Raw genomic sequence first — 25,478 nt, forward strand, 5'->3', positions numbered from 1 at the left:
ACCCCGTTACCTGTTTTATTGTCCTCACAGCATTATCGTTATTTGGAGGTCTCGTACTTGTCTGTGTTTTTGTTTTGTTTCCTTGGCCTCCCCTCACTAGAATATAAGCTCCTCAAGGGCACAGTACGCTGGACCTTTTTCCTGAAGCTTCCCCTACTTCATCCAGGGCCAGGCCCAGAGGAGACGCATAGCTGTATCTTTAAGGAGGGGGATTCATTCAAGGAACAGGAAATGATGCCATCCACTCCCCCCAACCTCCAGCACCTCCCCCACTCCCCTGGACATGGCCTGGGGTCCTCCACCCCCACTTCCAGCCCAGTCTCGGCCCCACTTCCGGAAGTCCCAGGACTAACCTCCCAGTCCCTGACCGTAAACCCCCTCTCCCGCAGCGCCTCTAATCCACGCTGGTGCTGGCCACGCCGAGCACAGCCTTTGGCGAGGCCTTCCAATACAGCTGCAACATCACTGTGGTTAACACACCACACAAGGTGGGTGGGCAAGAGGTGGGCAGGAGAAGGTGGCCATTTTGCTCTGTGGAGGCCGCCATCTTTCTTCTGGAAGCCACCAGCTTTCTTCCGGAAGCAACTGCCTTCCTCTAGTAGTCCTGGGAGGCGGCCTCTGCAGACCAGAGAATGACTAGAGCTGTGGGCTATTCCCCTCCCCCCCCACCCCCCCCACGCCGCCCCACAATGTCATCCAGGCACATTGGGAAGCGGGTGGGAGGAGATGGGCTTGGATTCCCTGCCCAGTCGCTTTGGGCCTTAGTCTCACTGCCTTTCCCCTGGGAAGACCACTTGCAGATGACAAAGAGGATGGAGTCAAGGACTAAACCCTTAGGGGTTAGGATTGGGGTGAGGGGAAGCAAAGGAAAAAGAGTCTCCCAAAGACCTAGTAAAGCATGTGAGTCAGGAGGGAGGGACAGGCCCTGATGACGAGTAAAGATGAAGCGTGAGAGTTGACCACTGGCTTTGACCTCATGGAGGGCATGCGTGACCTTGACAAGAGCAACTGAGTTGAGACAAAAGCTTGACTAGAGTGGGTTCGGGGAGAATGGGCAGAGTGGAGGAGAGACAGCTTTTTAAGGAGTTTTGCTGTACAGGGGAACAAAAAATGAAGCTTAGTGAAGGGAGAAGGGGGGTTGTGTTAGGGTTTTATAGGGCAAGAGTCATGTTTGTATTGTGATGAGAAGGATGCAATAAAGAAAGGTGTATTGGGAATTCTCTGGTGGTCCAGTGGTTAGGACTTGGTGCTTTCACTGTGAAGGGCCCAAGTCAGGGATTGAACCTGGGTCCACAAGCTTCAATCCCACAAGCCATGCCGCGTGGCCAAAAAAATAAAGGAACCAGTGATGCAGGACAGACAGGGAATAGTTACAGGAAGAAGGTCCCTGAAAGGGCAAGGACAGGACCCAGTGTCTGTTCCCATGCATTTGGGTGTATGAGTCCTGCTCTACTTTTAAAAATCACTGTCATTGGGCTTCCCTGGTGGCGCAGTGGTTGAGAGTCCGCCTGCCGATGCAGGGGACACGGGTTCGTGCCCCGGTCTGGGAAGATCCCACATGCCGCAGAGCGGCTGGGCCCGTAAGCCATGGCCGCTGAGCCTGCGCGTCCGGAGCCTGTGGTCAGCAACGGGAGTGGCCACAACAGTGAGAGGCCCGAGTACCGCAAAAAAAAAAAAAAAAAAAAAAATCACTCATTACTTTATAGCTACACTTAATTCTGCTTTATAGGAGGTACTGCAGTAGTTGCTCATGGCTTATATTAATATACTTATCATTATCACCATTGAAGGAACATTTTTTTCTCAGTCAAGCAATGTACCATCACTATATCACAGTGAAGCTCTTAAATTCTCTATTGGATATATATTATTTCTATAACTAAGGAGGAAACTAAGACTTACAGAGGTAGAACTTGCCCAAAGTCATACAATTAGCAACAATATTTCTTTTTTGTTTTTTTAGCATCTTTATTGGAGTAAAATTGCTTTACAATGGTGTGTTAGTTTCTGCTGTATAACAAAGTGAATCAGCTATACATATACGTATATCCCCATATCTCCTCCCTCTTGCGTCTCCCTCCCACCCTCCCTATCCCACCCCTCTAGGTGGACACAAAGCACCGAGCTGATCTCCCTGTGCTATGCGGCTGCTTCCCACTAGCTATCTGTTTTACACTTGGTAGTGTATATATGTCAGTGCCACTCTCTCACTTTGTCCCAGCTTACCCTTCCCCCTCCCCGTGTCCTCAAGTCCATTCTCTACATCTGCGTCTTTATTCCTGTCCTGCCCCAAGGTTCTTCAGAACTTTTTTTTTTAGATTCTATATATATGTGTTAGCATACGGTATTTGTTTTTCTCTTTCTGACTTACTTCACTCTGTATGACAGACTCTAGGTCCAACCACCTCACTACAAATAACTCAATTTTGTTTTGTTTTGTTTTTATAGCTGAGTAATATTCCAGTGTATATATGTGCCATATCTTCTGTATCCATTCATCTGTCGATGGACATTTAGGTTGATTCCATGTCCTGGCTATTGTAAATAGAGCTGCAATGAACATTGTGGTACATGACTCTTTCTGAATTATGGTTTTCTCAGGATATATGCCCAGTAGTGGGATTGCTGGGTCATATGGTTGTTCTGTTTTTAGTTTTTTTAAGGAACCTCCATACTGTTCTCCATAGTGGCTGTATCAATTTACATTCCCACCAACAGTGTAAGAGGGTTCCCTTTTCTCCACACCCTCTCCAGCATTTATTGTTTGTAGACTTTTTGATGCTGGCCATTATGACCGGTGTGAGGTGATACCTCATTGTAGTTTTGATTTGCATTTCTCTCATGATTAGTGATGTTGAGCATCCTTTCATGGGTTTCCTGGCAATCTGTATATTTTCTTTGGTGAAATGTCTATTTAGGTCTTCTGCCCATTTTTGGATTGGGTTGTTTGTTTTTTTGATATTGAGCTGCAAGAGGGGCTTGTATATTTTGGAGATTAATCCTTTGTCAGTTGCTTTGTTTGCAAATATTTTCTCCCACTCTGAGGGTTGTCTTTTCATCTTGTTTATGGTTTCCTTTGCTGTGCAAAAGCTTTTAAGTTTCATTAGCTCCCACTTGTTTTTTTTTTGTTTTTATTTCCATTTCTCTAGGAGGTGAGTCAAAAAGAATCTTGCTGTGATTTATGTCATGGGGTGTTCTGCCTATGTTTTCCTCTAAAAGTTGTATAGTGTCTGACCTTACATTTAGGTCTTTAATCCATTTTGAGTTTATTTTTGTGTATGGTGTTAGGGAGTGTTCTAATTTCATTCTTTTACATGTAGCTGTCCAGTTTTCCCAGCACCACTTATTGAAGAGGCTGTCTTTTCTCCATTGTAAATTCTTGCCTCCTTTATCAAAAATAAGGTGACCATATGTGCGTGGGATTATCTCTGCGCTTTCCATCCTGTTCCACTGATCTGTGTTTCTGTTTTTGTGCCAGGACCATACTGTCTTGAAGTAACAATATTTCTTATGTTGCCTCTTGCACAGCAAGGTTCTGCAAAGTGAATTTTTTTTTTTGTTGCCATGTCACTCGGCATGTGGGTTCTTAGTTCCCCAACCAGGGATCAAACCTGCACCCCCTGGCGTAGAAACTTGGAGTCCTAACTGCTGGACCATCAGGGAATTCCCAACAGTGAATTTTTAACATTTTGAGCAGCCTGGTTCCTCATCTCACCCCATCATACTGTAGGCTTTTTTTTTTTTTTTTATCTCCAGGTAACAACAGAGAATCAATTGTGTCCTGAGCGTATTGATAGACACATCCTTCAGGACAATGACCAGGGGCAACTGAGAACATTACTTCTTGGTCTCTCATGAGTTGCCTGATTGTCTATGGATGGGGCAATGTCTTCCAGGTCTTGAAGTCCTTTTATAATGAAACCTACTTTGAGCGACACGGAACCTTCATGGACAAGAAAGTCATGCTGCTGCTGTGGTCTTGCACCATGTCCATGTCTCCTCTGGGCGTCTTGGTGGGGTCCCTGCTTATTGGCCTGCTGGTTGACAGATGTGGCAAGTAAAGAAGAAGGGTGCTGCTGTCACTCAAAATTCATATTAGTAAAGCATGTTGTCTCTTGGCACTTGTGCACGTGGTGGGGAGTTGTGCGACCTTGAAAAGCAGGAGGCCTGAAGTCCAGCCCCCACTTTGCCATAGACATCCTGACCCTAAAGCAAGTCCTTGAATTCCTTGGGATTTCTTCCCCTTGTCAGCTGCATGGGAACAGCAGCCCCTCTGTTGTCCACCCCGTGGAGATGGATCAGCCTTTGAGAGCAAAGTCTTGACCATACTCAGCACTTCTAGCAGGTGTTCAATAAATGCTTGTTGACTGGGTTTGATTCGAGGTCAGGTGACCCATGGCTCCAAGTTGTAACAGCTGCAGCCTCTCCCCGTGCAGCCTCATCCGTGTTGTTCTGAGCTTTGGGGTTCAGACCGAGTCAGTCCATGTGCCCTTGACTTGTGTCTTGTTTGAGAATGAAGAATAGTTCTTGTACTTTGCTTGGTTCACACAGACTCACTAATCTTTACACGTAAGCCCAGTTGCTGCCAAGAGGTGGCTCTGCAGATAAGGAGGGATGTCCAGATCAAGGTTCCCGGGAAGGAAGGGAGTGAGCCAAGTTCTCAGGGCGAGGCCGCACGGAATCCCGTATGGCCAGATCTCACTCTTGGGAATCCGCAGTTACACTTGGACTTGATGTGCCATGGCCGGCAGTTTGTAGGGAGGAGTGGGAAGTCCTCTAAAGAAAACTAGCTCTTAAAGAACCCTACCAGTTCAGTTTTCATGCATAAAAGAAAATCCTGGGGAACTCCCTGGTGGTCCAGTGGTTAGGACCCCGAGCTCTCATTGCCGAGAGCCGGGGTTCAATCCCTGGTCAGGGAACTAAGATCCCACAAATGGCAAGGCTCAGCCAAACAAACAAACAAAAACAAACAAAAAAACAAAGAAAATATTGGCAATTGAAAATTAATTCTGTATAAAGCAGGACTCATAGGACCTCTTCTCATAGATACTTGGTTAACAATTAATTTGCCATTCGTTGTATACTTGAATGAAGGAAACATTCACTGTTTTGCAATTATGCCATAATCCAGGCTTTTTTGTAATTCACACTGTGCTGTTCTCAGCTATACCAAGAGTGCCTGGACTGTTCTAGCAGCTTGGCCCCCACCTCCTTGTCTGAACCCAGAGTTACAGAACTTGGGAACTCAGAGATGGTTTCGTCATTGCCCTCATTTTGCAGATGAGGACCCTGAGACCAGCTGGTGCGGTGGAGCTGGCCTTGCCCTAGTGGGGTCGGGACCAGCCCTGAGCTAAGCTAAGGCTTCCTGGTCATCAGGAAGGGGTTCGTGTGGGCTGTTTGTTCTCTCCTGACCTGCAGCCTCTGGGCTGGCTGATCCTCTGCTCTGAGTTTGGGCCTGGATGGCAGTTCTCTCAGAGGTATGGCCACCCCAGGAAGAGAAAAGTGGCCTGAGAAAACCAGTCTGTGTACCTGATGAGTCCTCAGTGTTGCCTAGAAGGGGACTTTTGTAGAACTCTTAGGACTATCCCCCCAGGAGGGGTGTCTGGGTTTCTGTTTAGAGATCCCCCTCCTCCACTCCTGGCCTCAGAGATGATGCACCTGTGTCGCTCAGGGCCCTGATGGTCCTCGAACGTGGGCAGCGTGTGGAGAGATCACCAAGGGTGGTGCAGCCAGCAGCCACCCTATAGCTGGGGCACCATCTTCCTTCCTGATCCACTGCTGTTTTCTCCTTTGGCAAAATCCAAGCCACATATGGGAATGAGGGGGGCAAGGGAGCCACCGATGCCAGTCAGCATGGGGCACAGAACACAGTCTGGAATGTAGCTATGGATCCTGGGACACAGGCAGGGGCATCCAGCGTGTTCTATCCTTCAGACACTCCCTCCCCCCACTTCATAGACTCATGGTTTTTCAGCCTTGGGAGGAATCTTAGCGATCATCTAATCCAGCTCTGTCTCCCACCTGTTGTGGGGTTCCCCTGTTCACCATTCTTGACAGTCTTCATCCGGCCTACTCTCTGCTTGAATACCACCAGTGACAGGAAGCTCCCTCCTGTCAGAGGCAGGCCCATTCCTTCCTCCTTGCAGAGGCAGGCCCATTCCTTCCTCCTTCCTCACTGTCTTCAGTCAGCTCCAATGGTTAGCATGCTCCCACTCCTCCCGCCACCCCTGTGACCCCAAACCTCCCTTCCTGGGGCCTCTGCCCACTGGTCCTTGCTTTCCGCGCTTCCCCGCCATCAGCCTTTCTCAGGCACGTTCCCGGCACTCCTGTAACGGCTGCCCTGGAGAATAGGAGTTGGTGTCAGGAGAGCTTCTGCTGCCTCAGCCCCCATGCCCTCTGGGCTCTGCTGTCCTTGCAGGAAGGGAACACTGCTGATCAACAATGACTTCGCCATCCCTGCCATCCCACCATCCCGAAGGGAGTCAGCAACGTGACCAAACCTTCCGAGCTGATCATCTTTTCTCGAGTGGCACTGGGATTCTGTGCAGGTACCTACAGTGATGGCTGAAGCCCCAAGCCCATGCTCAGGGTCAGCTGTGGGGAGAAGGGTCTGAGTCAGACACACTGGCCAAGGCAGGAAGCAGGGGCAGCAGGGTCTTCCTGGTTCTGAATGGCTCTTTTCCCTTTGGGGGCATCCTCTTGTCTCCATCCCCAGACTCTCGAAAACCTCATGTTCTCTCTCCCCTTCCCCTTATTTAACAAACTCTATCAGGGGAAGATCTTTAAAAACACACTTTTACCTTGAAGTACAAACTGATAAGGCTTTACAAGGTATCTTCCAAGGAAGGTGTCTAGTTCACACTGAGGGTGAGAAGCTTCAAGCAAAAGAGCACAGAATCTGGGGACTGTCGGCAGGGGACCGAGGTTTCTTAACTAGGGTGGTTTCTTCTATTAAAAAAAACAAAAGTGATACAAGTAACCCGTGCTTCTGAAAAATCAGAAAATAATCCCAAGCAAAAGACCTATCTTTCAGTCCCACATCCCAGGAACACAGTCCTCGCCTGTAACAAGTGGCCCCAGCTCCGCAGCTAGGAAGGAGAGGACATCCTGCCGTGTCCCCTGGGAGTCTGAGGATTCTGGAAAGGTTTCCTTCTTAGTGCGAACTAAGTCCACGTGGCCAATTTCCATCTCCGTGGAGGGGAGGTGGGGGGCGTACAGGCTGCCTGTCAGCGGTGCTGACGCCACAGAGAAACTCAGGGACTATGAGATTAATTAAATCTCAGGTTTCGGGGGCCCCAGGAGGCTGGGACTGTTTCTTTTCTCCTCCCCTGGTTTTTGTTTTGCTAGATCCAGGCACCTCCTACAGTGCCCTTCCCATGTAGCTGGGAGAGTTAGCTCCCAAGAACCTTAGGGGTGCTCTGGGAACAATGACGGAGGTGTTTGTCATCGTGGGAATCTTCCTAGCACAGATCTTCGGCCTGCAAGCCATCCTGGGCAACCCTACAGGTACCTGTGGCTCACCAAGGTCCGGGGGTGGTGGTGAGAGGGAGCGTGGGAGCTATGGGGGGGCCGAGGGGGCGGGGTCTGGACACATGGGGCTCGGCTGTGCCCACGTGTCTGGCGGATCAAGTGAGGTGAGGCCAAGAGGTGCCCTTTGGGTTGGGCAATGTGTGGCTTGTTTGGAGACGGGTGACCTTGACGAGAGCAGTTTGGGTGAGCGATGGGGACAAATTGTGCATGGGGCTGGGAGGAGATCGGAGACAAGGGGCACACACGACTCTTGGGAGTTTTGCTGTAAAGGAAGGAGAGAAGTTGGGGGGTAGCTGGAAGGGGAAGCAGGCTGGAGAGAAGGGTTTTTTGTTTCGCTTTGTTTTTTCAGCTGGGACGCTGTGCGAGGGGTCCTGCAGCGAGGGCAATGATGCAGGAGGGGCAGGCACACCGCCACGGTCACTGTCACGTGGGTGGATGGTTGCCTCTACTCTCCAAGTGAAAGGTGGCCAGGCCATTGCCTGAGAGGGAGGGTTGGGGAAGCAGGAGGGAAGCTTTAGGACAGAGGAGAAAGGGGGAAATGGCCCTCTGGGGGAGTGGGCGAGAGAATGGCCCCGAGAGTGTGGCTGGAATGCAGGCCAGCATTAAAGGCCCACAAGAACACAGTGGGGTTTCTTTCTTTATTTTTTTTTCCTCGTAAACATTTTCAAGTTACCTAAATTCCACAGGAATTCCTTAATGGGTGGACTTATGACTTTGCATTCCCCAGAGTACCTTGAAGAGACTCAGGACCCAGTCGTGCTCAGTGAAAGGTCATTAGTTTTAACGATTCCCAAACTACCCCAGCGCAGCTGAAGGGGAAGCCAGGCTGGGCCCGTTGCTGCCAACAGCTGCCTTGTAGTGATGCCTAGTGTGCGATGCCTGTCACCCCTCACCACTCTTCAGGGGGCACTTTATCACCATCATCATCATCATCATCTTTATTTTACTGATGAGAAAACTGAGGCTTAGAGAAGTAAAATGCCTCTTCCAGTTCCCATCATAGCTAGTAAGGCTTAGATGAGTCTCAGTGCTGCCTCCTTAACCCAGACCTTCCAGAAGGAGCTCACACAGCCACAGTGCTGGTTCCAGCACCCTCCTCGACCCCAGCCTCCAGCAAGGCAGAGATTATGCCATTTCCAGCCATAAAGTTAGGAAACAAGACATGGGTTCACGTTTTCCAAGGCTCACACTTTTAAATCATATGCTGTTCCTAAGAAAAGCAATACTCTTCCTGCAGAATGAGTTAACAGCAGATCTTCTGAAAATTGTAATTATTTTCTCCATTTTAAAATGTGGAACCCTGCTGTGGGTGGGTTCTGGGCAGCCACATCTTGGCAAGGACTAGGTCCCTGCTGTCCTTGGCTCTCACGGAGGGGTGGAACAATGTGGGTGAGTGAGTTTGTAAGAGGAGAGTCAGGACAGAGTCAGGACTTGCGGAAGGTCAGCTGAAGGGCAGGGATTCCCCAGTGTTGGGTCCTTCCAGGCTGGCCTGTGCTCTTGGCACTCACGGGGGTCCCCGCACTGTTTTGGCTCCCCTCTCTGCCATTCTTCCCCGAGAGCCCCAGGTCCACCCTGATTCAGAAAAGAGATGAAGAAGTTCGACAAGGTACTGGAGATACAGGCTGCTCTGTCAAGACCCTCCCACCACGTTCACTTCCCAGCCGCCTCCCCGTGCCTGCCAAACATCCCTCCCTAGTGCCCGAAGCAGAGAACGGGCAGGGGGCAGGGTGGGGAAATGCACTCCACAACGCAGGCACCAGTGGGACGGGACAGAGGTGCCCTTGGCACTGGGGAGTCCAGGTCAACTCTGAGGTGTGGTCCAGCGGAGAACATGGTGAGAGCCGGCATCATGGCTGGTGGGCCTTGACTTCTGCAAGCTTGCCCAGGTGGAGGTGCGGTTGTGACTGGGGACACGGTCACGGTGTTGGGGACCTAGCTGGGGTCCAATGAGCATCCTGCCCTGGGAAAACGGGGAGCCTGTGGCCAGGGCTGGGCCGAGCTCCTGGGGAGCTGTGCCCCTGTGTTTCCCTAAGCCTTGGGTCAGCTGCTGTCAGCGACAGGAGGGGACCGCTCTGCTCCCCGCAGCTCTGCAGAAGCTGAGAGGCTGGGCAGATGTGGAGGACGAGGTGGAAGAAACGCGCGTGGAGGACCAGGCCGAGAGGGCCGAGGGCCACTGTCTGTGCTCAGCCTCTTCACGTGTCCGCCTGTCCACTGGCAGCTGGTCTCCATCGTCTTGCCCATGGCCGGCCAGCAGCTCTGCAGGGTCAACACGGTATGCGCAGTTCTTTTGCTATAATTGTATCTATTGATGGTGTAGGCGAAGGGTGAAGATCTGCAAAAACAGGGCTGGGAGGCTGCTTCCAGAAACGTCGGAGACTGGATGCGTAACCCATACGGTGCTTAAGGAAAGTGTCAGGAAGTGATGGCATCAGGCCCTCGGGGACTCACGGCTGCTCAGCGGGAGACGTCAAGTGGTACACAGCTCAGGCAGGAGCCAGGGCACGTGGTGGCTTTCGGAAGTGCTGCATTGCCCACATCCTTGGGGCTGGGCCAGGAGAGAAGCTTGAGCCTGGGGCTGCCTAGGCCTGGAATGAGAGGCGAGGGGTCATTCTGTGGGGCCTGAGATCATAGACTAACAAAGCGACAGAGGGAAAATTCTCGGGGTCCCATTTTACAGATGCAGAACTCAAGGCCCCGAGAGGGGAAGAGCTATAACCCGGGCTCCGGCAGAGCCAGCCTCCATCCCAGGTCTCAAGTCTTCAGGTCACGGCTCTTTTCTCCCACCTACTGCCTCCTTCCTGTCCAAGGGGTCCCCTAGGCTTTCAGGACTGTGTGTCCTGACTGAGTCAGGAAGGTTGTCAGCGGCTTGGGCCTTCAGGTCTCTCCTCGCAGCCCTTGTGCTTTTGTTTTAGGTCAGCTACTACGCGGACATGACCTACGCCTCCCTCGGCCGGCATGGAGGGGCTCATTCCCCGTAACAGTGGGTGCCAGTGTGGTGAACACGGGGATGAGCTGCATCTTGGTGAGCCACCCACAAGCGTCCCTCCCATTGGGCATCTCTGAGTCGGTGCCCCGCAGACAGAGAAGAGCCCCCCAGGGTCCACTGCTGGTGGCACTGCTCCTGGGGTGACTGGAGTGACACAGACTTTCGGACGTGCCCATACTTACCACTGTGTGACCTTAACCAGGCCACTTAAACACCTTAAAATTCAAGTTTCTTCCTTTGTACAATGGTTACGGTGATTGAAATACCCAGTATACTGATGCACGTGTTGTTACTGTTGGCATAAAACTATTATTTCAGAGTTTTATATTTAAAATCTGAACCACTTATGCCTGTGTTAAAAAAGTGAATAGACAGGGGCTTCCCTGGTGGCGCAGTGGTTGAGAGTCCGCCTGCCGATGCAGGGGACACGGGTTCGTGCCCCGGTCCAGGAAGATCCCACGCGGAGCGGCTGGGCCTGTGAGCCATGGCCGCTGAGCCTGCGCGTCCGGAGCCTGTGCTCCGCAGTGGGATAGGCCACAACAGTGAGAGGCCCGCGTACCAGGAAAAAAAAAAAAATGTGAATAGACAGAGGTGTGCTCATTTACAAGGTCAAGTGACCATGATGGTCCTTTCTCTAGAACTTTTCCGAGTTATCTCACTGTTATTTTGGTTCCTGTTTCTTGAGTTACCTTGGAGTTTAAAAGTGTTTTAAAAAATTATTTATTACTTATCTGTATTTTCCCCAGAGCCAGTTTAAGCCCCAATCAAACTTCAGAGGATTCAGCATGGTGGGGAGGGCCGAGTGAAGGAAAAGAGCCGGAAATGGGAGGAGCTGGGAGGCCCCCAGGCCCAATTCTCCACCCTCCCGGGAGTCTGTGCACCCCTTCCTCCAGTGGATTCCCGTAGCCCCTTGCCTTCCTCTAGGGCAGGGTCCACCCTCTGTCCTCAGAGCCCTCCTCCTCTAGGGTACATCGTCATAACTAGGACCCTCTTCCCCATCATACTACCTGGAGAAACCCAAGCCAGAAAGACAGGGGCGCCTCCCTCTCTCTCCCTGAGGAGCGGTGTCTGGGTACTAAGCACAGAAGGAGACATTGGTCTTACCTCTACCTCGTTTATACAATCCTGGGATTGCCGTTTTGCTCCTGTTGGGCCCTCACTGAATGGCAGTGATAATCCCCGTCTGTAGGGTTGTTGGGAGGACGGAGGGGACGTGTAAAGTGACCGTACAGGGCCTGGCGTGGGGTGACGGTGATGCCTTGCTGGTGGTACTGCTGTGGGTACTGCAGGTGAGGATGGAGTAGAATGAAAAGGGCATTAGAACAAGAAGGAAGGCAGGCATGCTGGTCGGACGAAGCATTGTCCAAGCTTGGAATATTCGAGAAGGTACCGGCTGATCAGGAGGTGTGTGTCCTGGCAGTGGAAAAGAAAGTACCTGGGGGTGAGAGGGACCCTCATGAAGTGAGGCCAGATTCTGGGCGGCCTCGACGTGAATTGAAGCAGCAGGTAATGGGAGGGGGTTATGTGAAAATGTAGGTATTATTATCTCGGGGGTGTGAGATGATTGCCACTGAAAAGACAGCGTTGCTCACGGTTCCCAAGGGAGAGAGGTGCACACAAGGCCACATGGAGAAGCATCTGGCGGGGGGGGGCGGACAGCAGTACGTGGGCAAGAGCCTTTCTTATGGTTTCCGTGGGAAGGAACAGGCAAGGCAGGGTAAGCAGGTTTAGGACTGCCTAGTTTGAAAGATTTCAGGCGGTTCCCGAGCACCGATGCCGGGCTGTTCCTGGTTGTCTGGTACCTGCCCTGGCGATAAGGCAGAGGGACGCTGGCTGGGGGCGGCGGGGGCAGGTGAGAGCCTGATGGAGCAGGGGGTGGGGTGGGGGCGGCTCCGGGCGGGTTCCATGTGAAAGGCGCACGCACAGCTGAGCGGTCTGCTATCTCTAGAAACCGGCTAACGGTGTGTGGGGGACAGTCCCTCCAGCGTCAGGAAGGCCCCCAGATGTCAAAGCATCAGACGCAGAAACTAGAAAACATAGTTATTACAGTGCGGGGGGGTGGCGGGGGAGAGGTGGTCAAGGAGCCTAGGCCCGGGGTCTGTAGATGCCTGAGACAGGGAGGAGTAGTGGTGCAGAGTCTGCGGCACGAACGTCAAGTTCCCGTCGGGATAAGGGCCTAAGTTCCACGGAGCAGGCAGCAGGGGCGAGCGGGCACTTAAGGAGGGGCTGAGGAGGTAGTGGGGGCCCAGGCCCAAGAATTCCGGGCGCCCCCCGCCTGGTGCCGTCGAGGCTCCTCACCGCCCGTCCTTCTCCTCCAGGCAGGCGCTGTCGAGCGGCTGGGTAGGCGGCGTCTCCTGCTGGTCGGCTACGGCATCCGCGTCTCGGCGCTGAGCTTCCAGGTCGGACCTCGCTCTTCTACCCGGAAGGGACGGGGCGGGGGCACGCAGAGGGGTGGGGCTGAGGGCGGGGCACGCAGTGGGGTGGGGGCGGGGGCGGGGCACGCAGAGGGGTGGGACGGGGGGCGGGGCACGCAGGGGAGGATGAACAGGGGGGTGGGAGGTCCCTGTAACAGAACCCACACCTCTAGGGCCAGTGATCTCAAACTCTGCGTGTCAAACTCCACTCCCCCTTCGTGTGCAATGTAACGCCCCGTCCTGAAGTAGAGTTCGTGGGTGACTTCAATTACCTACCCATGTACATGCAAATAAATTATTAAATCGAATGTCCTAACCATGAAGTAAAGGAGAAACGAGAAGTTCCATAAAACATATATTTCAATATGCAAATGTTTAAGCACACTGCACTAGAAGATGTCCACCAATAATGATCTAGAGTAGAATAAAGAGACGGAAGATCGGACGTCGTTCCATTCAACAAGCAGAAGAAACTGAGGACGGAGGTCAGCGTGGACGGCAGACTCTACACTAGCGTGAGGATAAGTGATGACCAGGGACCAAACGCATTCGTATGCGGGAAGACGAAGAGAAAGATACCTTAACTGCAGTAGGTACACCACTCACAGGCCAACCGGAAGGTTAGGATGGGGGACGTGAAGAAGGAAGGTGAGGTGCTGGCAGGTGAGCTTGGTCTGATTGATGTGTACCGCAAGTACAAAATGGGGTAGAGCTCTCATCTTGAAATCCTAACACGTGTCAACAAGCATGTCGGTCTCTACCATTAAAAATATCTTGGAGCCCAGATCAGAAAGAAGTAGGAAAAGAAGCAATGAGAGGCTATGGAGTAACTGGGAACAGTGTCAGAGCGAGATTAAAACACAAAAGGCCGCCCAACAAGAAATACGTCACTCTGATTTGTCATTTTCTTAGCATATTTTTGTTATACGTGTTATACAAAAATGTTGAAAATACATAGGATGGCCATAGTATGAAATATTCTGAAAGCAGACAGCATTTTGTATATCCTCAGCTGTTTCTGCCCTGTTGTTGCTTTTGCAGTAACTGTGCCTTTACAATTAAAACTATACGCAGGTGGGACTTCCCTGGCGGTCCAGTGGTTAGGACTCTGTGCTTCCACTGCAGGAGGCCCAGGTTCGATCCCTGGTCAGGAAACTAAGATCCCACATGTCGCATGGCACGGCCCAAAAAAGAAAAACAAAAAAAAACTATACACAGATAGAGAGTTAGTTTTCCTGGGTCTCTGCCTTATATTCGTGTTATTAAACTTTGATTTTCTCCTGTTTAAAAAAAAAATAAACTATATACAGATCTTCCTTGACTTACAATGGGGTTACATCCCCAATAAACCCATCGTAAGTTGGAATATTGTAAATCAAAAATGCATTTAAGGGCTTCCCTGGTGGTGCAGTGGTTGGGAGTCCGCCTGCCAATGCAGGGGACACGGGTTCGTGCCCCGGTCCGGGAAGATCCCACATGCCGCAGAGCGGCTGGGCCCGTGAGCCATGGCCACTGAGCCTGCGTGTCCAGAGCCTGTGCTCTGCAACAGGAGAGGCCACACAGTGAGAGGCCCGCGTACCGCAAAAAAAAAAAAAAAAAAAAAGCATTTAATACACCTAACCTACTAAACATCATCACTTAGCTCAGCCTACCTTTAATGTGGTTAGAAAACATGCATTCGTGTACAGTTGGGCAAAATCATTTAACACAAAGCCTATTTTATAATGAAGTGTTGAATGTCTCATGTAAATTATTGAATACTGTACAGAAAGTGAAAAACAGCGTGATTGTCACTGACCTTCATGATCATGTGGCTGACGGGGAGCTGCCTGGCATCACAAGAGAGGATCGTACTGCCTATTGATAGCCCAGGGAAAAGATCAAAATTCAAAGTACAGTTTCTTTATTTTTAATAAATTTATTTGTTTTTGGCTGCATTGGGTCTTCATTGCTACACTCAGGTACGGGCTCTAGGCGCACAGGCTCAGTAGTTGTGGCCATTCGTGGCATGTGGGATTTTCCTGGATCAGGGATCAAACCTGCATCCCCTACGTTAGCAGGCAGATTCTTAACGACTGCGCCACCAGGAAAGTCCCTGAAGTATAGTTTCTAGTGACTGTGTATCACTTTCCCACCATGGTAAAGTTGAAAATTTTGGACCTTCTTAAGTCAGGGGACCGTCTGTAGTTGAAAACGCAACCGTATGTGAGGATGAGAATGTGCGAAGAGATTATTCTTGTAATTCAGAGACAATGTCTTCATTCTTTGCCTTTTTTGCCAAGCTGTCCTTTCCATCATGACTTCCTTTTTAATTCCTGGGTGAGCGCAAGGACCTTCAGGGGGACGAAGCTGGCTGTGTTCAGGGAACAGCAGGGCAGGGGAGCCTGTGGAGGAACAGGCAAGGTGAAGGGTGATGATGCAGCTATCGAGGAAAATGCTAGTTACAGGGACTTCCCTGGTGGTCCAGTGGTAAAGAATCTGCCTTACAATTCAGGGGATGCAGGTTCGATCCCTGGTCAGGGAACTAAGATCCCACATGCTGTGGGGCTACTAAGCCCGCACACCTCGACTAGAGCCAGCGTGCCGCAAACTACAGAGCCCACACGCTCCGGAACCCGCATGCCACAGATAGAGGGAAGTTCGTGCACCACAACGAATATCCCGTGTGCTACAACTAACACCCGACGGAGTCAAAAATAAATAAATAGATAAATAATAAATAAATCTTTACCAAAAAAAAAGGAAGTGATTTTTTTAAAAAAGCTAGTTACAGTCCTGTTTTGGTTTAATCAAAGTTTCCTTTTTAAAGACCTTATTTTCTCATTTGAAAATAATCTAAGTTCTTAGAACATTTAGGGACTTAGGTGAAAAGAAGTAAATAGAACTGGACATTATCTATAGAGATAGTTGCCAGTTGCCTTTTGGAGACCTTGGTGGCATCCCCGGCAACTTTTTTTCTCTCACTCCCTCCTTCCAACCCATTGGCCAGTCCTGTTGGCTCTGCCTGAAAACGTAACCAGCAGCTGCCCAGGTGGCACCAGACCCAGGATATCCCTTCCAGCTGCAGCCAACTCCTCTCTTGCTTCAAATATTGAAATGGACCCCACCCTGCCTGCCTGCGTGAATCAGAGCTTGTCACGCCTCTGCTCAGTGGCCGGGCTGGCTCTTCATCCCCAAGTCATCCATTCTAGGAGGCTGCCCCTCCCCCAGCTCATCTCTCACCTTGCCCCTTGGAGACAACTTCATTGAAGGAGTCGTTCTTGGTTCACCTCCACCGCTAGCCCTGCACGAACCCCACCTTCGCAGCGTTTTTCATAACTGTAGTGAAATCGTTACCTGCATACTTAGTTTGGTTGAGGTCTGTTCACCCTGAGTATGTGTCATCTGTTGCCCTGGTAGTGGGGAGCAGAGATAGGGGTCCGCCAGCTCTCCTGATCTGATGCCTTCTAGAAGGATTCTAGCAGAGAGTGCAGAATCCGGGTCCCAGCTCCATCTGCTGCTGATCATTTGACTTGGGCCATTGCTTGACCCCTGAGGGACCCAGTGTCCTCTTTGTGTTCAGGCTCTCTGTGCTCTGATTCCACATTTGTAGGATTGAAACAACATTACCCTCCCTCAGAGGGGTGTCAAGAAGATTCAGTGGGTTAGCATCTGTGAAGGGCAGAAAATAAATAAGTGGTCGGCATTCCTCCTGTTACGTTTCTCTCAATCAGGTACAGCTCCCGGAGGCCCCCGTTGACTAGAATGCTAGGTTCACTCCTGGTCTCATCTTCCCTCTCTTGCCCTCAGAGCCCTGGAGGCCCACGCAGGTGCTCAGAAATCCAGGTGTGGCTCCTTCCTGTGGCAGGAAGGTGAGGCCCGCATGTGGGCTTGTCCGCATGTGGGGCTCTTGGCCTCAGGCTCTTAGAGGTCCCAGGCCTGGGCCTCTCAGGCACGGACAGCCCTGCCTCTCCCCACAGAGCACGGTCCCTGAGCTGTCTTACCTTGGCATCATCCTACATCACAGGACATTCCATCGGGCCCAGGGAGTACCTGCATGCCCCACCTCCTTCCAGGGCCCAGCACACAGGAGGTGCCCAGTATTTGTTGAATGAATGGATGCCCTTGACTGGTAACTCTCATGATGTTCTCTCCACCTTTTCCCCTGTTCCTACACAAGCCCCACCCACACTGGAATTCTCAGTTCAGTTTACCTTTTTCTTGAAAGGCCATTCCAGCTCACATTCATTCATTCATTCATTCAACAAACATTTACTAAGTTCCAACCAGTGCCACGGCCAGGCTGGGGCCCCCCAATCTCCTGTGGCTCCCAGAGTTGCCCAGCTTCAGTTCCAGTGCCCAAGAAGGGGATGAGCCTCTGCAAAGAGGGAGCTCTTGCCAGCCAGACCCCACTGGGGGCCCCTCAGTTTACATCCAAACCCCCTACATGCTCACGTTAGCCTCCAAGCCCACAGACCACCCGGGGCTCAGTTGTCTTTGGTCCCCTGGCCTCCAGCTACAGTCCTGTGTTGCTTTATCCCTGTGTCCATGTGCTGGCAGCCTTGGGCCTTCACTTCCACCTTCCTTGGGGGCAGCCTCCAGACTCCAGGCTTCCCCTCCCCTGTGTGTCCTCCTGAGAATCTAACGCAGTTCCCACTGCTTGCGGAAAGACCCCTCGGACTCCTAAGACTAGAATATTCCCTGCAGAATCTTGGTTTTGAAAGAGCTGTCCATAAGCCAAAATAAAGGTATTGATCCATTGAACACACGCGGATGGAACACCTGCTGTGCCAGGCACTGGGGATGCAGCTGTGAATCAGACCGACACGGTCGTGTTGAAGGATATTTAAGTGGGATTTTCGACCGGAAGCCTTCCCGGCACACCCCCAATATGGAGGCAGGAGGGCCTGGTGGGAGCAGTGCTGGTGTTTGTGTCAGGAGACCTGGGTTCTGGGCCATTCCACCCCTTACTGCCTGTGCGTTTCCCAAAGCAAGCCACTGTGCTTCTCTGGGCCTCGGGCTCCTCCTGGAAGACCAGGAGTAATCAGCTGTGCCGGCAGATGTGGGATCAGATGGTGGACTGATTTGACATGTGAGCTACCTCCTAAAGGGCTGCTTGGCTGCCCGGCCCCAGGGGGCAGGAGGCAGGAGGCCAGGGAGGGCAGCGTGGATAACTTCCCTCACTGCTACCCCTTTAGGGCACAAAGCCCTGAGGAAGGGGCCCCCTCCTCGCCAGTTGTAGGAGTTTCCCATTTGACGTCCCAAGGGCAGCTCATTCCGGGGCTCTGAATTCCTCTCCAGAGGAGAGAGACAGAATCTTATTTTTGTAATAAAGAATATAGGTAATATGTTAATATATAAAGAATATATAAAGTCATAGATAGACCTACTGTATATAAAAGGATATAAAGTATATCTGTTGTATTATAATTTCATGAGGGATGGTGATTAAGGGGGAAAAATGGCCTTAGACATTTTAGACAAGACTCCTGAATGAAAAAAGGTTGAGAAACTGCCCCCAGGCAAGGTGCCTGCCATTCCCCAGATCTACCACAGGGGGCAGCACGTCCCAGGCCCAAGCGCTCATTCAGCTCTGCTCCCCCTCCCCTTGTCTGCGAATTTCAAAATGACACCACCACGGGGTAGAGCGGCCTTGGTGTGACCTTGAGGCCCTCAGAGGCTCAGCTCGAAGCTCAGCTATGGGCGCACCCAGGAGGAGAGATGTGAACTTCCTCCCTCGGCCTTCCGGAACAGACTGTGCCCCTAAAGGGCCCTCCGCGCCCCTCTCCGCTCCCCTGGTCCTGCGCTCTCTGCCCCCAGCTCCCGTGCCCTCCGTGGTGAGGACCGAGATCTTCCTGCAGCCCTCGCGGCCGCCTTCGCAGTGGACGGGGCCATGATCGGGCTCACCAGCGTCATCGTGGGCTTCGTGTTCCCGTCCATCCAGGTGAGTGGGGACATGCGGTGGGGAGCACGGTGCGCGGGGGGGGGTGCGGCCCCTTGCCCCCAATTCCTGCTCCACCTGCCTCCCCCGCCCCGCCCCAGGCAGAAGGGGCTCCGGGAAAAAGGCAGGGGTGCCTCGTCTGCTAAGAACATCTGCGAATTCGACAAGGGGGGGCGACTCTCCAAGGTCCATAAAACACACAGGGCGCCACTTCAGCCAAACTGTAAGTACGCCAGTTTCCCACCACTGAAGGCAGGTCCCACACTCAGGCGGTGACGCGTTCATTATGCAGGGGCTCTGGTCGGCCAAGTGCAAAGCAAGCTAGAGCCAGGGTGAGGGAACGATTCCCCCACGTCCACCTCCTCCCTCTGTTTCTGAAGGTGTGCAGTCAAGTCTAGAGGACATTCTGTCCCTGTTGTTAAAAGGCCGAGTCCTTTTTTTTTTTTTTTTTTCCCCAGTATAGAAAGTCAGGTTTTTTGTTTTTTGTTTTTTGTTTTTAACATCCCCGAGTCCTTTCTGATGTGAGGGCAGGACCCAGTTGTCCAGCTCTTCCACTCCTCTGGGTGTAAAGTAGAACTGGCCACTGAGAAACTCCTGTGTGACTCACAGAGCCCTCACCCAGAGCTGTCCCCGGCATTCCTTTCTTCCTCCGTCCCCTCCTGTTTTCTTGTCTCTTGGCCTAGGAGGTCAGTGGTGCCTACAGCTTCATTATCTTTGCCGGAATCTGCCTCCTCACTGCTGTTTACATCTACGTGGTCATTCCTGAGACCAAGGGCCGAACATGTGTGGAGATAAAGCGGATTTTTGCCCAGAGAAACAGAGTGGAGTTTCTGGAGAAGAAAGAAGAAATCACAGATGCTGGGCCTCACATACCGGTCTCTGCCTGCCAGGGAGACTTCCTTTTAGTGGCTCCACACATCCCCCAGGTGGCACATTTAAGGCTTCCTTCTCTGAGGAAGGGTCTCCCTGCCCCAGGCCTCGAGGGAGGGTGACTGCTGTGAGATTTCCGTGCCCCCAGTGGCAAATGGAAGACTTTGGTCTTCCAGTTGGGTCCCTGATTTAGTTAAGAAGCAGTTAGCTTCCAACGCTAACCCTGGGAGGAATGACCTAGGAGGACGGGCAGGTAACGTGAGTATTGATTGGCAAGAATAGATTCTCCAATTCTACATCAGCATCAAAACTCAAATGGTGGATGCACACACCTTTTTAAAGTAAAAATTTTCAAGTTCAGCATTTGATATGGAGGCTGAATCCTGATCAAAGTGTCAGAGAATCGAAGAACTAGAAACCAAGGCTCTGGATCCCATCGCCTTCCTGGGGTGGCTTCCTCTCTCTCTGTAGCTGCAGGTTGCAGGGTTAATCCTGGTCAGCGTGTACAAATTGCAGGAGTTGTTCACTCGCATTTCTGATGGTTGATGCTGGCTGAAACTGACGCGTGATCTGGGCTTCCTCATACCTTGGTAGCTGGATTCCTGCGTGTGGGGGAAGGAGAGAGAGAAACAAAATGGTACACACACTCACACCCCTTGCTTTGAACATCACATAGATAGCATCAGTTCTGCCACATTCTGTTCTTTAGAAACTAGTCACTAATTCCAGCCCACACTGAGGGTGGGTGGAATCAGATTGCAACTTTTGAACAGAGGCATGTCAAAAAATTTACAGAAATCGTTTAAAACCATCTTAAGATCTTTTTTGGGGCCCCAACATTTTTGCCTATTCTGGTCCTTTGTCAAGTAAGTTAATCTTGTTTAGCTTCAGTTTCTGCATCCCTGAGTTAAGGCTCATCATTCTTGCCTCATATAAACCAGGTGGAAACGCTTGGTAAGTTAAGAAGCATTTTACAAATGTCAGGGGTTATTTTTATGATTACTATTATAACCTATCTGTTAGCCGAGCCCCCCAGCACACTCATCCCAGAACGCAACCCCCCGCAGGCCTCGTTCTCTTTACAAGAATGTGTCCAATGCCCTGTGGCAGTGACTGAATCTTCAGGAGGTTCAAGATGTGGGCCCAGCAGGTCCTGTGGCTCATCCAGCCTGCGTGTTTCATACAGGAATTCCAGGAGCTCACCAGGATTCTCCCCCAGCATGATGATTCCTCCCTCCTAGATCACATACCCCATCTAGAGGTCTTCTCCACCAGCCTTTCCCATGAGCCACAGATAAGCCTGTCCTGAAGTGGAAGCCCAGGTCTCATGGTGCTGGACCCAGTTGGTGGTGCAAGAGCAAAACAATAAAGGAGACACCCACCACAATGTTGGCCGAGTGAGCCCAGGGTCATCCAAACACATTAGCTGCCTCTGGAGTAGCATAGAAGATGGTCTGGTGCATTTGTCATTGGTAGGAGTGGACGTATAGTCTGAGCCTGGATAAACGTGACTCGCTTCTACCCAATAGAATACAGCAAGGTGATGGGATAAGAAGGGAATATTATGAACAGTTTTATGCCAATAATTTGGCAACTTAGATGAAATAGACAAGCTCCTCAAGAGATACTAAGTGCCAAAGGCCACACGATAAGAAATAGATAACCTGTATAGTCCTCCGTCAACTAAAGAAATTGAACTCATGGTTAAATTGAACTCATGGTTAAAGTTCCCCACAAAGGAAACTCCAGGCCCAGATGGACTTACTGGTGCATTCTACCAAACATTTAAGGAAGAAATAATACCAATGTGACACAAACTCTTCCAGAAAATTAAGAGGAAGGAATACTTCTTAAATCACTTTAGAAACTATCATTACTCTGATACCAAAACCAAACTAGAGACAGAAAACTACAGACCAACACCCTCCTAAGCATAGATAGGAAAATTATTAACCAACTTTAAATAGAATATAATAAAGTGTTATAAGGACAATAATATATCCTGTCCAGGTGGGATTTATTTTAGGAATGCAAGGTTGGCTTAATCCTCCCCAAGTTGATCTATAGATTCAACACAATTCCAATCAAAATCCCAGCAGGACGTCTTGGGCGGGGCATAGAAATTGACAAGCTGATTCTACAGTTTATGTGGAAATGCAAAGAAGCTAGAATTACCAAAACAACTTTGAGAAAGATGAAGTTGGAGGACTCATATTACCTGATGTCAAAATTATTATAAAGCTACAGTAATCAAAACGGATTTAGATATAGACAACTGATTTTTGACCAAAGCAATTGAATGGTGACAGGATAGTATTTCTAACAAATGTTCTGGTGCAACTACAAAAAAGCAGAAGAAGAAGAAGAACTTTTATCCATACTTCACATCATATATAAAAATGAACTCAAAATGGATGATAAGCCTAAATTAAACTAAATTAAACTTCTAGAATAGAACATAAGAGATAAATATTTGTGAGCTTGAGTTGCACAAAACAACACCCAAAGCACAATCCGTACAAGAAAATGTTGATAAATTGGACAAATTTATAATAATTGGACAAAATTAAGAATTTCTGCTATTTGTAAGGCACTGTTATGAAAATGAAGAGACAAGCCGTGGACTGACACAAAGTATTTGCAAATCATCTCTCTGAGAAAGACTTGTATCTAGAAGTATAATGTATAAAGAACTCTCAAAACCGAATAATAAGAAAACAAACAACTCCAGTTTTTAAATGGGCAGAAGCTTTGAATAAACACTTCCCCAAAGAAGGCACGTGATGGTAAGTGAGCACATGAAAAGATGCTTAAATTATTAGTAATTAGGGAAATGCAAATTAAAACCACAATGAGATACCTCTACCTACCTCTTAGAATGCCTAAAATTAAAAAGACCAACTACATCAAGTATTGACAGGGATGTGGAGAAACTCTTGCTGGTACACTGCTGTTAGGAATGCAAGTGGTACAGCTACTTTCAAAGACAGTTTGCCAGTCTCTTTCAAAGTTAAACATACATCTACCATACGATCCAGCATTCCCTCCTAGGTATTTACCCAAAGAAATTAAAGCATATGTCTGTATGTCCATACAGAGGCTTGTACACAAATGTGCATAGCAGGTTTATTTGTAATGGCCCCAAACTGGACACAGTATCAAAGTGCATCCCTAGGTGAATGGATAAACAAACTGTGGTATATCCATACAGTCAAATACTATGCAGCAATAAAAAGATATGACTGTTGACACATGCTACAGTATGCATGGATCTCAAAGTAATTCTGCTGAATGAAAGAAGCCAGACAAAAAAGTATATACTATATTATTTCACTTATGTAAAATTGTAGGAAATGCAAACTAATCTATAGCGACAGAAAACAGATCAGCGGTTGCTTGGGAGTAATTTTGGAATGATGGAAATGTTCACTATCTTCACTGTGGGGATAATATCATGGATGTGTACAGATGTCAAAACATCAGATTGTGCATTTTAAATAAGAAATAAAATGGCTAATAAAAACATTTTCAAAATTCACATTAGTAAACCATGCTGTCTCTTGGAGATTGTGCATGTGATGGGGAGTTGTGCAACCTTGAAAATCAGGAGGTCTAAAGTCCACTTTGCCATAGACATCCTGACCCTAAAGCAAGTCCTTGAATTCCTTGGGATTTCTTCCCCTTGTCAGCTGCATGGGAACAGCAGCCCCTCTGTTGTCCACCCCGTGGAGATGGATCAGCCTTTGAGAGCAAAGTCTTGACCATACTCAGCACTTCTAGCAGGTGTTCAATAAATGCTTGTTGACTGGGTTTGATTCGAGGTCAGGTGACCCATGGCTCCAAGTTGTAACAGCTGCAGCCTCTCCCCGTGCAGCCTCATCCGTGTTGTTCTGAGCTTTGGGGTTCAGACCGAGTCAGTCCATGTGCCCTTGACTTGTGTCTTGTTTGAGAATGAAGAATAGTTCTTGTACTTTGCTTGGTTCACACAGACTCACTAATCTTTACACGTAAGCCCAGTTGCTGCCAAGAGGTGGCTCTGCAGATAAGGAGGGATGTCCAGATCAAGGTTCCCGGGAAGGAAGGGAGTGAGCCAAGTTCTCAGGGCGAGGCCGCACGGAATCCCGTATGGCCAGATCTCACTCTTGGGAATCCGCAGTTACACTTGGACTTGATGTACCATGGCCGGCAGTTTGTAGGGAGGAGTGGGAAGTCCTCTAAAGAAAACTAGCTCTTAAAGAACCCTACCAGTTCAGTTTTCATGCATAAAAGAAAATCCTGGGGAACTCCCTGGTGGTCCAGTGGTTAGGACCCCGAGCTCTCATTGCCGAGAGCCGGGGTTCAATCCCTGGTCAGGGAACTAAGATCCCACAAATGGCAAGGCTCAGCCAAACAAACAAACAAAAACAAACAAAAAAACAAAGAAAATATTGGCAATTGAAAATTAATTCTGTATAAAGCAGGACTCATAGGACCTCTTCTCATAGATACTTGGTTAACAATTAATTTGCCATTCGTTGTATACTTGAATGAAGGAAACATTCACTATTTTGCAATTATGCCATAATCCAGGCTTTTTTGTAATTCACACTGTGCTGTTCTCAGCTATACCAAGAGTGCCTGGACTGTTCTAGAAGCTTGGCCTTCACTTCCTTGTCTGAATCCAGAATCACAGAACTTCGGTGGTAGAGGAACCAGAGATGGGTCCCATCACCTCCATCATTTTGCAGATGAGGACCCTGAGCCCAGGAGGTGTGGGGAGGATCCATCCTTGTGCTAGTGGGATCGGAGTTTGCCTGAGGCGAACACGCTCCTGGTCATCAGGAAGAGCTGTTGCACGGCTAGCAAGGTTTGGGTTCCAGCAGTTCCCCAGGGTTCTCCTCAAGATGTGGAGCCCGGTGGCCACTAGAAAACCCACTCAGCAGAGATTTCTTCTAGGCCACCACCCACCCACCCCCATCTTCTGGCATCAGAGCCTCCTAGGTTGTCTGTCTGGACCAGATTTTCAGGTACTCCCCCTGCCTCTTGATAAGATCTTGGATTTCAACACTGAAAGGGGCCTTAGCTGTCCCTTAGTCCCTGTCCCCAGTAGGAATCCCTCGTTCAACATCCCTGCAGTTGTTATCGGACCTCTTCTTGAATGCCTCCATTGACAGGCAGTTCACTACCTCCAAAGACAGCCCATTCCAGCATGGACTCTGGAGACAGACTTCCGGGCTCTGCACTCGGGTGAGTTACTTAACTTCTCTGTCTCATTTTCCCATCAGAAAAATGGGGATAATAATAGTATTCGCACCTGCCTTGTAGGATTGTCGAGAGGATTGTATGTGTCAACGTGTGGGGGGCAGACACCCTCCGCGTGCTCTGGCTAACACTCTATGTCCATGTCTGCCTTCCTTCTCTTCACCTGAAGGCACTTTTCTGAGCCCAGGTGAGTCCGAAGAGCTGGGTGGTGGGTGCCCTGCACCGCTGGCTGATGGAGGTTGTGTGTAGATGCTCCGGTTTCCACAGCCCCCGCCAGGTCCATCTGAGTGTGTTCTACATGTTTCCTCATGTCCCTTCTGGGATTAAAGCAACAGATGCCTGTTGGTAGCTGGCCCCAGAACACACCCTTCATGGGCTCCTTGCTCTTTCCAGGATCATTTCTCCACTCCCTTGCCGTGTTTTCTTCCACTTTCCAAATGAACTCCTTGCCCTTGACTCAGGCTCTGCTTCTGGGGAACCCGAACTAAGCCAATGTTGAAAGCACTTTGCAGAGCGG

At 50.0% G+C, this 25,478-nt stretch overlaps 2 protein-coding genes across 2 annotated transcripts in view; one reads left to right on the forward strand and one right to left on the reverse strand.

Moving 5' to 3' along the window:
- Nucleotides 1–398: 398 nt before the first annotated feature.
- Nucleotides 399–20,266, forward strand: SLC2A7 (solute carrier family 2 member 7; the record flags this gene model as incomplete). The annotated part of the gene is given in 17 exon segments (XM_060141989.1): nt 399–488; nt 3,897–4,057; nt 6,419–6,455; nt 6,458–6,548; nt 7,354–7,506; nt 9,014–9,136; nt 9,616–9,702; nt 9,705–9,802; nt 10,443–10,500; nt 10,503–10,552; nt 12,835–12,915; nt 16,890–16,924; nt 16,926–16,955; nt 18,731–18,777; nt 18,780–18,853; nt 19,534–19,725; nt 20,192–20,266. Coding segments are annotated over 17 exon segments (1,482 nt in total), but the record flags the coding sequence as incomplete, so codon positions are not given.
- The window catches only part of CA6 (carbonic anhydrase 6), a 45,496-nt gene continuing 40,057 nt past the window's right edge, over nt 20,040–25,478 (reverse strand). Inside the window, exon 9 of the mRNA XM_060142829.1 lies at nt 20,040–20,322. Coding sequence (XP_059998812.1) covers nt 20,321–20,322 — 2 coding nt within the window. The 3' untranslated portion in view covers nt 20,040–20,320. The remainder of the gene's footprint in view (nt 20,323–25,478) is intronic.

This window comes from Lagenorhynchus albirostris, chromosome 2 (assembly GCF_949774975.1).
Source record: "Lagenorhynchus albirostris chromosome 2, mLagAlb1.1, whole genome shotgun sequence".
In the NCBI taxonomy this organism is placed as follows: domain Eukaryota; kingdom Metazoa; phylum Chordata; class Mammalia; order Artiodactyla; family Delphinidae; genus Lagenorhynchus; species Lagenorhynchus albirostris.